Source organism: Coccinella septempunctata, chromosome 6, assembly GCF_907165205.1.
Source record: "Coccinella septempunctata chromosome 6, icCocSept1.1, whole genome shotgun sequence".
NCBI classification, from domain to species: domain Eukaryota; kingdom Metazoa; phylum Arthropoda; class Insecta; order Coleoptera; family Coccinellidae; genus Coccinella; species Coccinella septempunctata.
This window is the reverse complement of record NC_058194.1, coordinates 30,267,635-30,280,832: the sequence shown is the minus strand read 5'-3', so window position 1 is coordinate 30,280,832 and position 13,198 is coordinate 30,267,635. Positions and strand designations below refer to the sequence as shown.

Sequence of the window (13,198 nt, the reverse complement as noted above, 5' to 3'; positions counted from 1 at the left end):
CCTCTACTTCCAGTTTTTAATTAAACATCCTGTATATCAGGAAATGTCCTCAGTCGTCATAGAACAACCTATATAGATTCTCATATAATTGTTGTGAATGTAAAGATCTCTCCATAGGATAAAACTAAAAGAATATAAAAAATCACCCTTGTAGTGATTTGGAATACCAAGTATCTATATATTGAATTGAATATTCGTTAAAAAGAGCAACTTGTATTTCGGTAAAGGATCCACGTCGTCATTGAAAGGGTCGGGATCAAAAAAAATTGCGGGGTTGAAGTCAGAATTCATGGAAATCATTATGTGGCTGTTCTACGCCTTCATTTTATTTCTAAATATTGCAATAGTTTATTTCATTTATTCGGATTAATGAATTGTGGGTGTAGTGGATATCGAATTGTTTATTTAGGTTATTCGTTCGTGAAAATACCAAATTGTACATTATGAATGATGGAGAATTCAGTCGAAGCAATTATTGCATTCCTGAAACCGAAAATATATCAATTATTGTGGTATCATGATACAGAATTTTGAATTCCGCCAATTTGATGATCGAATCCACCAAAATATTGACGTTACAGATGGTCTCGTATCATGCATGCAGTCGTTATCGGATTCTCATTGAAAAAAAAATGATATCGACAGAAACAGGCTATTCCAAATTGAATTTGAAATGGAAAACTATGGACCCATTGAGCCTTTAGCAATTCTTTTCACTATTTTTCTATATAACATTTCCTTTCCTTCTGATTCCTTGTCAAAGAACGAAATCCTAAATTTGCTTCAACTTGTGCTCTCATTGTTAGCTCATAATCTTTCTAACTACACTGATGACCAAATATTTTAGAGTGGTATAAATTTCCGAAGCTTCTCTATTTGGGAGAAATAGAAAACTTCACATTGACTGGAATTGTAGGTAGTTCTGTTTCATAATGGCTGTTTCAATCTTAAATCAATAAGGCGTAAGATGAAACTAAGCGCTCCTGAAGCACCCACTTAAAATTAGATGACCGTAATTGACAGTACAACGTTTGTACTATAAATAAACGTACAACAAACAGAATTAAATAGGTTAGTTCTCATTAATTGAGGTTGATTCCGAACTGCATATGAAAAAATAATCAGACTTCGATCATTCTATCGAAATCAATTTCATTTCAATAACAATTATGTGCTATACAGCATTCAAAAAATAATCTATCATGTTAGTAGAAGCCACTCTATACCTAGAAATCTTTCATCATTTATCATAATCAATAAGTTCGATATGTATTAAGAAATATCTTCGAATGTCCCAACAGACGTCAATGATATGCATAAACGTAACTGGTTTCGGTAAGAACAAGAATAGGCTTGCTTGAATGATCAAGACCCCAACGTAAAAGGTTGTATCAAATTTGGATTTTCCGTCTTCGAGCTCAACTCTTTCTTGGAAAGCCACCTCGATTTTTTTTATTCCATTTGGTATCGGCCAGTACGATCAGGTGTTCGAGCCATAAATTTGGTGTAAAATAGGTAGGTACTTATTTCATAACATGCATTCACTCCAATTTTCCAGAATTTCACAAGCATCTTTACCTGCAGCAGTTTATGAAACAGGAAATATGTATCTCATTCTTGTTGCTAAAGGGAAAAAAATCTACGTATGGGGAAATTTTAATTTCAAAATACTAGACCCATACTGTCAAAGAATTATTTCGAGTTCGATAAATCTAGGTTTTACACTTTATATTTTGTCCGTTACTGACTTACTGATTACTATACTCTATTCACATTTATTTTAGGAGTCGTTGCCACAACTACAACTAATATCAATTTTTATTACGAAAATGCCGAAAGTTATTGAAAAAAGAGACAGGGTTTCAGGAAGTGCTATTTAGAATTCAGGTCCACTCATTCAAATAGTTATACCCTGATATTCAAAAATCCACAATACGTCAGACGGTAGCGAACATATTCAATGTAAGAGAATTTATATAATGTTTCATCTGAATCTAAGCGACTTATATTTCAGCTGAATATTTCCACAATCAGAAAGATTGTGAATGAAGAGGATGACAAAGAATTTCCTTCTATTGGGAGACCCAAAAAGGTGGTGGCATTTGAGAATTTTATGTTTGAGTGAATTAATGCGGAAAGTTTACTACAGGATTTTCGATGAATGTCATAGAAGAATAAGTTCCCGAAAATTGATTTTTCTATTTTTCATTTGACTTATCCTATATATTGTAAATGTCTTAAGTTACCAATAAATACCTAATTATTATTATTATATCAATGTATTAAGATGAACAGCCACAAATACGCGCCAATTGTCCTGTTAGTTGTTTATTCATGTGAAATTTTTGTTCAAAGGTGAAGTTCATCTTGACTTGAAACTTCCTTTAATTCCTTTTACTTATATTGATGCAAGATGATTTTTATTGAAGAATTCAACATTCTTGTAATTATCTGTTAATTCCTTCGGGAGATACCCATTCCCAACCCCTGCATCATATGCATTTCATCTTCGGGTCAATATTTTTTAAATCTACAACTGATGTTACGTATTCAAACTTTAGCCAAAGAAGATAACGAACATTAACTCTCCTCAAGCTAGTGCATATTATGATATTATACTGATCTCTTGTATTTTCCATGCAAATAACTGGATTTGGTATGCCTTCAATCAGTGTGTATAAACTTCAATTATGTTCGTCGCATATTTTCCGAAGAGATTCGACATTGTGATAAAATACGTAATAACAGAAGCTTTTACGTAGAACGGGCAACATAGCGTTGATTTAAAACCCAAAAATGTTTTGACAAGCGTCATAACCCCACATTTTCGTACTATACAGAGTGAAATGTGTCAAATTTCCATTGCCAACCGACTGCTCAAATAAAAGTGAATGAATTAGGTTCCACACTTTATATTTTGTCTGTCCACTGACTTAGTGATTAGTGAATATAATATCTGCCAAATATCCTGCGTTCTTCGATGAGGGCAATTTTTTCAGGATATTCATAATCGGGACTCATTTTTTAACCAGCAATCCTCAAAATTCTCATAAATACTCATTTGCCTTGAATAATTTTTGTTAAGTAAAGTACTCTACTTCTAAATTCATCATTCATCGAAACCTGAGAAAAGCAGAATATGAATGGTTAATATTTATCAGATCGTTGAAATTTTTTAAGCTTGTTTTTCAAGGTTCATAAGAAATAATAACAGTATTAGTCTTGTTGTCTTGTCTATGTTTCTTTCGGAAATCACTGAAGATAAATCGAGGGAATCCATCACAAAAATCGAGATTCATGCCACAATTTTCCTTCCTTATATGGCTTTTATTGACCTATTTCGTAGGTTGAAAAGAAATGGATATACCTATATAATTTTGAATCTATGACACTATATGGAAGTCGTGAGTTCGAAACTCGCTAAAGTCATAAAACTTTTCATACACTCTAAATTGTAGGTATACTTGAAAAAGCAAGGGTATAAATGTACAATAGACGAATGTAGATATAAAATTTGCAGAGTATCAACCAATGGACTAGTAGTTGTTATCCCCGTCGTATTCTCTTGAGAGTCGACGGTTTCTGTTATCACCACGGTAATTTCGACAAGCCAAACAGGTAATCCCTTGCAGGAAATGAAAGTCCGATAGCCGGCCAATCCGTTGTGTGCCAATTCTCGAGGTGACAAAAGTGAAAAGTTCCTATATTTTTATGATGAGAGTTCAATGTCAGCTGCTCATAACCGGTAGGATATTATAGTGCTCTTCAGTTTGCGAGATGACTCCAACTGCCCGCAAGAACCGCTGACACTGGCGTCGGTGTTGTGTGTTGTTCAACGTCGAAGAGAATAAAGTGAACGCTATAAATGGCCAAGATTTCAGTGCTACCCCATCCGAGGTCCAGACCGAGAAATGTGAGTCGATGAACGGTGAAATTCACGAAAAATGTTAGGAATTCGCAGGGGATTTTTCGTTGTCGCCCTCATCGTATATGTGGTGAGTTTTCATGAAAATCGATAGGTCTTTTGTGAAAATGTAGGTACGTGGGGTGTCCAAAATAAGTGTGTCTCAATAATCTCAATAGGCACGAAGAAAAAAAACTTATAAAACTTCAGAGAGATATGAAACAAATAATTTTGTAATTTTTTTAAAATTTCCTTTCATTTGAGATGAACTGAGAGTTCGAAACATTTCTTAATAGATGTATAAGCTTGATATTTCCAATTCTGCACCTTGTGTTTGTTGTATCCAATGTTCTTCAACTTTTTTTTAAGGCCACTCTTACCTGGCTCAGCATAATCCATCTAATGAAAAGAAAACTTGCCCTTCCATTGTATCATGTATACTCCATTCACATTTATTTTAGCAGTCGGTTGGCCATGAAGTAATTTTCTTGAGTTTTTGTAACTAGAACGGAGTAAGGTTGGCACTCATGAAACGTCGTTAATGTCATAACGCCGTTGCCACAACTGATATCAATTTTTATTGCGAAAATGCCGAAAGTGATTGAAAAAAGAGACAGGGTTTCAGTAAGTGCTATTTAGAATTCAGGTCCTTTCATTCAAATGGTTATACCCTGATATTCTAAAATCCACAATACGTCAGACGGTAGCAAAAATATTCAATGTAAAAGAATTCATATAATGTTTCATCTGAATCTAAACGACTTACATTTCAGCTGAATATTTCCACAATCAGAAAGATTGTGAATGAAGAGGATGGTAAAGAATTTCCTTCTATTGAGAGACCCAAAAAAGTGGTGGCATTTGAGAATTTTATATTTGAGTCAATTAATGCGAAAAGTTTACTACAGGATTTTCGATGAATGTCATTGTAGAATAAGTTCTCGAAAATTGATTTTTCTATTTTTCATTTGACTTGCCCTATACATTGTAAATGTCTTAAGGTACCAATAAATACCTACTTAATATTAATATATCAATGTATTAAGATGAACAGCCACAAATACTAGCCAGTTGTCCTGTTAATTGTTCATTCATGTGAAATTTTTGTTCAAAGGTGAACTTTATCTTGACTTGAAACTTCCTTTGATTCCTTTTACTTATATTGATGCAATATGCTTTTCGTTGAAGAATTTAACATTCTTGTGATTATCTGTTAATTCCTTCGGGAGATACCCATTCCCAACCACTGCATCATATGCATTTCATCTTCGGGTTAATACTTTTGAAATCTATAACTGATGTAACGTATTCAAACTTTAGCCAAAGAAGATAACGAACATTAACTCTCCTCAAGCTAGTGCATATTATGATATTATACTGAACTCTCGTATTTTCCATGCAAATAACTGGATTTGGTATGCCTTCAATCAGTTTGTATAAACTTCAAATATGTTCGTCACATATTTTCCGAAGAGATTCGACATTGTGATAAAATACGTAATAACAGAATCTTTCACGTAGAACGGGCAACATAGCGTTGATTTAAAACCAAAAAATGTTTTGACAAGCGTCATAACCCCACATTTTCGTACTATACAGAGTGAAATGTGTCAAATTTCTTTGGCCAAATGAGTGCTAAAATAAAAGTGAAAGGAGTATACTTAGTCCTAGAAATCGAAAATACCTAATTGCTTCGATATGAACGGTGAAAAACAACCAATTCTCAGTATAAGCAATCAAAATATTTAGAATATAGCCCATGTTTCCTTATGTTACTAGTAATCTTTTAGTAGGGTTATTGTCGAAGAAAACTGGACTAACAATGGTTTGAGATAAAAAAGCAGTTCAAATCGCATTCACATTCCCGTGTACACGCGATAAAAAGTGAGGAAATATGCGGTGTATTTGTGATATGGACGATATGGTACCAATTTAATCAACAACTGTGAAAATAGAATCATTTGGCTTTTATAGATTATTTCGATTACCACCTACTCTTCGGCGAGAAATTTCAAAACGTAACTTGATAGCAAAGGTATCATTGCTATACACAGGGTGAGTCTTTGACTGGTACAAATATTTCAACAGTAAATTCTTGAGGCAAGAAGAAACACTGTTTTCCTTTACCATTTTTTCTGATTCGGCCCTGATAAAAAGATATACCTATTTTAAGTTTTCATAAGTAGCTGTGCCAGCCCTGGAAAAACAAAATTACCTTCAGAATTACTAGCAAAATCTGTGACACTACACATCTGTGGATCTTTTAAACAGAGTTGTATTCAGCCAAAGTACCCAATTTTTCAAATATCACAGATACTTTTCAATTTTTCAACATCAAATTACTCGAAAACGGCGCATTATACGAGAAAATATGAGAAATACTTTTATTTTACAAAACGTTCAAATAATCATTAGATAGCGTCCAACTTAGTTTCAAGAGTTGGGTTCTTTGAATTTTGGTAATTTTATGGTACGCAATGGCCATAATGAGAAATCTGGAAGACGTGGGTGATATCTTGTGTTCGAAAAAGATTCATCAAATAAATGATAAACCATATTCCGAAATTCATTTCATTCGATAAAACCGTTTGTGAGATAGAAGTAAAAATGACAATTTTTCATGGTTTTTCAACAGCTTGTATCTTTCAAACCGAGCCGATTCGAAAAAAATTGCAAAGGAAAAAAGTGATTCTTTCGACCTCAAGAAACTACTGTTGAAATATTTGTACGAGTCAAAGACTCATCATTTATAATTCATTTCTGGGTGCGAAGCAGCGTTGAGCTAATTCATTATATGGATGGGTGACAGCTCTGGTGAATTTAAAAAAAACCGCAAAAATTCCTCAGTTCACGAAACTGCTTTACTTCATTCTCAATCCTATTGTATACTTAGAACATAGATACATGGAATGAAAAATAAACATTCCAAAGACTGAAGTGAAATAGTTGCTTAGTGTCGCCAATCACAATTGAGACAGTTGATTCGGACATCATTGGCGCATCAATTTTCAGTACGAATAGATAGGACGCATTTGAATTTTTCAATAAAACGCCACTGCCTTAGTGTCGCGGTAGGCAGAGAAACATCGAATGTTTGTACTACAAACAATTCATTCGTAGCACTGAATGCCCATTCCATGTATCTATGTTCTAAGATTGTATATCTCTCGTTGGATAACTTCTTCGGACGTAAGAACATATATTTTCTACACCTCTCCACAATATTGACAGAAAATATTGCTTCTATGATCGTGTATTCTCGTGAAAAATGGGTTTTGCCATTTTGAAAACATGATTTCCTTCCAGGAAACCCTTTGCAATTGCCAGGCTCAATAGTTTTTCGATTTTACAGGTCGAGGCAGTCCCAGTAAACAAAACTATCTCCGAAAGAATCGCCAAACTGAGGATAATTTCCCTGACATCGAATACAAGCAAAGGTAGGTCCGAAATGAGCCCTTCAATGCGAAAACCTTCGACCCCGTCCGGTTCGAACTCAAATAAAAGCGCAAAACTAAATTATTCAGGGCACCGTCAGAACTGGGAAGCACGCCCTCCAAACCGGTGGTAGTAGAAGGAAAACGACAAACTGATCCACGAACGTAATTACTAATTTTCCGGCGACAAAAGACGTTAATATTCGATATCAAAAATACACCGTTTACCCCTCATCGAGTCGATTTCCGCGGAGGCCTGAGAGTTTCGGATTTCCCGACACACGGGAAAATTAACTTCTGGAAAATTCCCGGTGGAGATGGGGAATAATTGGGTCTTCGGGTAGTTCGGATGGGGGGGCCGAACCGGTCGGTTTGAATTTCTGATTAACCGCGTCTTTTTCATCGGGGCAGCACATAAATTAATTCCTAGGAATGCGGAAAAATCCTTGTTTGTCCACGAGGAAAAATCAGGCGAAGAAGCGATCAGCTTTCTTGGAATTTCCTTTAAATTCGAGCGGAAAAAATATTCAGTAATGGTCAAAATTAACATTACCTTGAAATTAAGAGTAAAATTCATGGGATAAGGCCAGAAGAAAGCACAATCAATTCGATACAACGCCGACGTTTCGGTTTATTTGAAACCTTCCTCGGGGCTCTGGAAGAGAGATACAAAGTTGATATTGTAGGTAATTTCATGTTCAAAAGTGTTTTTTATGTGTTTATTTAATGATTGTTTTTTTTTTGTGAATTGTTCTCTCACACGCTCAGACATCGCACAAATATGCCTTCTATTTTCATAGTTGTTGTTATTAACTGAAATGTTGTGACTCTTGTTAGTTTGTATCATATTATGTTGTCATTGTTCAACTCAAGACAAAACAATAATAGCTCCTCAATTAATGTGGCTTCCAGAGCCCTGAGGAAGTTTTTAAATAAACCGAAACGTCGGCGTGGTATTGAATTGATTGTCCTTTCTTCTGGCCTTATCCCATCAATTTTACTCTTAATTTCAAATATAAACAGAAGGCCGAGAATATATCCTTCATTACCTTGAAAACTAGATACGAGGATATATTGAAAAATTCTTAGCCTACTAAAGAACCAAACAAAATTTCAATGTCAAAATATTTTATTACTCAACATATTCTCCTCTTAATTGGATACATTTATTACAGCGAACCTGCAACGTCCCTAGACCTTTCAAAAAAAATGTTTCTTCTTGCTCGGCAAACCTGACCTCCACAGCTTTTATTACCTCCTCGTTGGAAGAAAATTTATGACCTTTTTTACTTTATTTCAGTTGAGGAAAGAGATGATAGTAGGAAGGAGACAAATCTGGTGAATAAGGGGGGTGTTCTAGTAATTCAAACCCTAAATCTTGAATTTTTTGCATGGCAACAATAGTTTTGTTGTGCAGAGGCGCTGTCCTGTAAGAACAAAACATCTATGGATAGGTTTCCGCGTCTTTTCTCTTTAATTTTTTCCCGTAGAGTGGTCAGTAATGTCGAATAGTAATCTCCGGTTATTGTTCTACCCTTATCCAAACAATCAATCATGATTACTCCATGGCAATTCCAAAAAACTGAAGAAAGAACTTTTCCAGCAGATTTTTGGACAAGAAACTTCTTAGGTCTTGGAGAACCAGAGTTTCGTCATTCCATCGATTGTTGCTTTGTTTCTGGATCGTAGAAATGTACCCAAGTCTCATTCATAGTAACAATTCGGTTTAAGAAGTCTACATCGTTTTCAAATCGAGCACAGATCGAACGCGATGCTTCTACCCTTGCACGCTTTTGGTCAACATTCAAACATTTGGGGATCCATTTTGCAACAATTTTTCTCATATCCAAATTGACGTAAACTATATGATCCACGCGTTCGTATGAAATTTTCAGTGCTTCAGAAATCCATTTTATCCCAATTCGACAGTCTCATAAAATTATGTCATGAACTGCATCGATATTTTCTGGGACTGACACAGAAACTGTCCTTCCTGATCGGTCATCATCTTCAAAGGAAAATTTACCTCTTTTGAAGCTTGCAGTACAATTTTTCACGGTCGCATACGAAGGACATTGATCACCAAGGGTATTAGCATCTTCGTAAATCTGCTTACCTCTTAACCCTTTTAAATACAGGTACTTGATGATGACTTCACACTGACACTTCTAATGAGTTATTGTTCGTTTCTATGGTAACGCAATATTTTTTTTATGGATGGAACTGGTCTAGGCTAACATTACATCTCAATTATTTTGAAGAAAAGCCAAGGGGTCAGGTTTTTTTCTATTCTCGATTTCAATGGTTCTTTGATATTTTTACTAAAACAAACTTCGCAGATTGGACGTAAATTTGGGGAGTATCGTAAATCAATGGAGTTAAGAGTTTATTGAAGGTCTGCATGTCAAAGCTTTCATGTGGTAGAGAGTTCCAAAGTATGGATGCTCTAGGTATAAAAGTGCGGTCATATAATAGAGCGGTACTGGAAATCCGAAGCTTGACTCTATACGGTGGGATGCAGCTGTCAGAGATATCTTCTGACAGGATTCTCAAGACGTAGCATAATAGAGCCCATAGTACATTTGCCTTGAGATTTTTCTCATGTCCAAATTGACGTGAACTATATGATGAACGCGTTCGTATGAAATATTCAGTGCTTCAGATATCCGTTTTAGCCCAATTCGACGATCTGATAAAATCATGTCATGAACTGCATCGATATTTTCGGGGACTGACACAGAAACTGACCTTCCCAATCGGTCATCATCTTCAATGAAAAATTTACCTCTTTTGAAGCTTGCAGTACAATTTTTCACGCTCGCATAAGAAGGACATTGATCACCAAGGGTATTTAGCATATCTTCGTAAATCTGCCTACCTCTTAACCCCTCTAAATACAGATACTTGATGATGGCTCGATACTCCAATTTTTCGATTTTCACGATATCGGTGGACATCTTCTTTGTTTTAATCTATTGCGTAACTCTGGTTTACTTTTTTGACCTCAAACTTCATACTGACAATTCTAATGAGTTATTGTTCGTTGCTATGGTAACGCAATATTTTTTTAAGCATGGAACTGGTCTAGGCTAACTAGACATCAATAAATCCTCGTAAGTCACCAATTCAGGAAAATATGTTTACCATTTTCAGAGGCCAGAAATCGCACAGATCAAGAGGTAGTTTTTCCCGAAGATTACGATGTGCTTTTCGATCCCATACCTAGAATAAACGGCATACCTAAGTGTTCTAAAGGAGACACCTTCTGCGAGGACTTCGAAGCCTACCCAAGGCATCACCTCAGGCAGGTCCTGTCCCAGAAAGAGGGCCTTAGAGAGTTCTTCGGCAAGGATGAAGAAGCCCCTTTCATAGTCAACCGACACGGTGGATTAGAGGAATCAGTGAATTATTTGTGTCCTTCCGTGGAGAGAACAGTTTTCCCGAAAGTCGGCAAAAATAAGAATAATAAGTGGAAGTATATCATCAACCAGGCTGAAGATGGTTATATACAGGGGGTGCGCGTGGAGACCTGCAGAAGGTGAGGAATTCCACGTGATAATTCATTAGAATTCAACTGAGGAGGTACACTATTAGATATACAGGCTGAGTGTTTGACTCGTACAAATATTTTAACACTTGATTTTTGAGGTCAAAAGAAACACTTTTTTTCTATACCATTTTTTCCGATTCGGACCTGATAACAGGATATAGCCATTTTAAGTTTTCATTATGAGCTGTGCCACCCCTGGAAAAACAAAATTACCTTCAGAATAACTAGCTAAATCTGTGACACGTAACATCTGTGGATCCTCTAAACAGGGTTGTATTCAGCCAAAGTATCTAACGTTTCAAGTTTCACAGATATTTTTTAATTTTTGAACATCAAATTACTCAAAAACGGCGCATTTTACGAGAGAATGTGAAGAATACTTTTATTTTACAAAACCTTCAAATATTCATGATATAGCGTCCAACTCAGTTTCAAGAGTTGGGTTCTTTGAATTTTTGTTACTTTTATAGTACGTAATGGTCATAATGAGAAAACTGGAAGACGTGGGTGATATCTTGTGTTCGAAAAAGATTCATCAAATAAATGAAAAACTACAGTCCGAAATTCATTTCATTCAATTGAAGCGTTTGTGAGAAGGAACCAAAAATAAATTTTTTTATGGTTTTTCGACAGCCTGTATCTTTTAAACCGTGCTGATTCGGAAAAAATTGTAAGGGAAAATAGTGTTTCTCTCAACCTCAAGAATCTACTGTCAAAATATTCGTACCAGTCAAATGCTCACCTTGTATAAGCTTTCAAAGGTGGCAAATCGGGGAATAAAATCAGAAAAATCAATTCGTTCAGATTCACTCTCGATTCTAACCAACCTGTCTGCACTTGCCAGGTTAATACTGCTATAAATGCACAAATCACAACCTACAAGCCTTCAAAGAGTAGCCATAATCAACCCAGCTCAAAGGCCTTTATTAATATTCAAAAGCGCCATTCAAGGGATTGATTAAATTCATACATTACCCCTGTACGGGAATACACAAGGAGTAATACCCCCAACTACTCAATTAACACCTTACCAGACATAGTAATGAACGGACATGCCTCCAGCGGGTTAATCTCCCAATGAAAATCTATTTTTCCGGCGGTATTAAATGAAAATTGCTAGGAAAACCGTGCGATGTACAGTTCAGTTAAACGAGTCGAGAAGTTGGACAGGTTTCATGGGGAAATTGGCACGTTGGCAAATAAGGGAAGTGATAAATGAATTATCTGTCTTTTTGGTTCTCCTTAGGGATGTTTCCCTGCGTTGGGGGTGGGAGGATAATAGCTTTGACGTCTGTTTTCGTTCAGGGAAAGATGCTTACTCATCTATTGTTGGTCTATACCCATCGAGTTCATTATGAATCTCATTAAAATCCACTCTGGGGTTCGCCGGAAATTGAGATGGATAACTTCCTAAGAAATTTCGAATGAATCAATTTCAGATCGTCAGATCCAAGTTATTTGTCTGTTTTATTTCATATTGAGATGATGTCCGAGCTTTATAACTTGCTGGTAGTACTTAAATATTCCCTCATTAATTAGTTTTTTTCACAGGAGAAACGCCCCGTGTGACATCATAAGTGACCTACCCTTAGGCTATATAACAAGCTGCAAACAAAAATACATTTATAGGAGGCTTTTATCTGTGAGCGACCTTGGAGCACCAACTCCAGATACTTTCCAACTGCCATCAGCCTGTTGCTGCTCCTATAAAAGAGATATGGACTTTCTAGCTCGTCATGGTAGTCAGAAATTGAAGGCTGTGACATCAACGAAAACTTTCAAACTTTCCTAGCGTCAGATGTAGTTTTTTAGATTAATAAATAGTTTTTATAGATGGTTTTTATACAGAAGTTCAATAAAATGATAAGTGGACCACAAAGGAATCTTAATTCTAATATATGGAATCTGTCAGTACCGGGTTTATTGCCATTTAGGTACTGAGAAATCTGCTATTGCCATCTTAGAGTTAGGCATTTTCATTGTATACATGCTTAGCATTTGGGTCATTTGGACGTGCAAGAAGATTGTCCTTCTGGTCTGAATTTCAACCGAGAAATACGTAAAACTTATCTGCAATATAAAATAATTTTAAGCTACCATTGATATGAGAATATATTAGAAATGAAGAAAACGCTAGCAGTTGGATTTCTGGAAGCTTCGAATACCATTTGAACATATTCGATACAGTTCAGTCTTGCTAACTCAATTCAAACACACTATTCTGTGTTAAATCAAAGAGATCCTTATAGAAGCAGCCAATTGGAAAACATCATATATTGGAATTAGAATTTACCCCTCTGTATCTCGGTA

At 35.7% G+C, this 13,198-nt stretch overlaps 1 protein-coding gene across 2 annotated transcripts; it reads left to right on the top strand.

Annotated features, from left to right (window-relative positions):
• Positions 1 to 3,544: 3,544 nt before the first annotated feature.
• LOC123315249 (protein spaetzle-like) lies at positions 3,545 to 12,731 on the top strand. 2 transcript variants are annotated; one of them, XM_044900871.1, is made up of 4 exons: positions 3,545 to 3,913; positions 7,257 to 7,341; positions 10,492 to 10,876; positions 12,440 to 12,731. In XM_044900871.1, the coding sequence occupies exons 1-4, from the start codon at positions 3,866 to 3,868 to the stop codon at positions 12,678 to 12,680; spliced, it is 759 nt and encodes a 252-aa protein (XP_044756806.1). In that variant the 5' UTR covers positions 3,545 to 3,865; the 3' UTR covers positions 12,681 to 12,731. The 2 variants fall into 2 exon arrangements, with proteins under 2 accessions (XP_044756806.1, XP_044756804.1); XM_044900869.1 differs by having other exon boundaries at positions 3,550 to 3,995.
• The last annotated feature ends 467 nt before the right edge of the window (positions 12,732 to 13,198 follow it).

Coding starts and splice junctions, on each gene's coding strand:
- LOC123315249 (XM_044900869.1), top strand. CDS start 3,945: ATGTTAGGAATTCGCAGGGGATTTTTCGTTGTCGCCCTCATCGTATAT. Junction 3,996..7,256: donor TCGCCCTCATCGTATATGTG/GTGAGTTTTCAT, acceptor TCGATTTTACAG/GTCGAGGCAGTCCCAGTAAA. Junction 10,877..12,439: donor CGCGTGGAGACCTGCAGAAG/GTGAGGAATTCC, acceptor TTTTTTTCACAG/GAGAAACGCCCCGTGTGACA.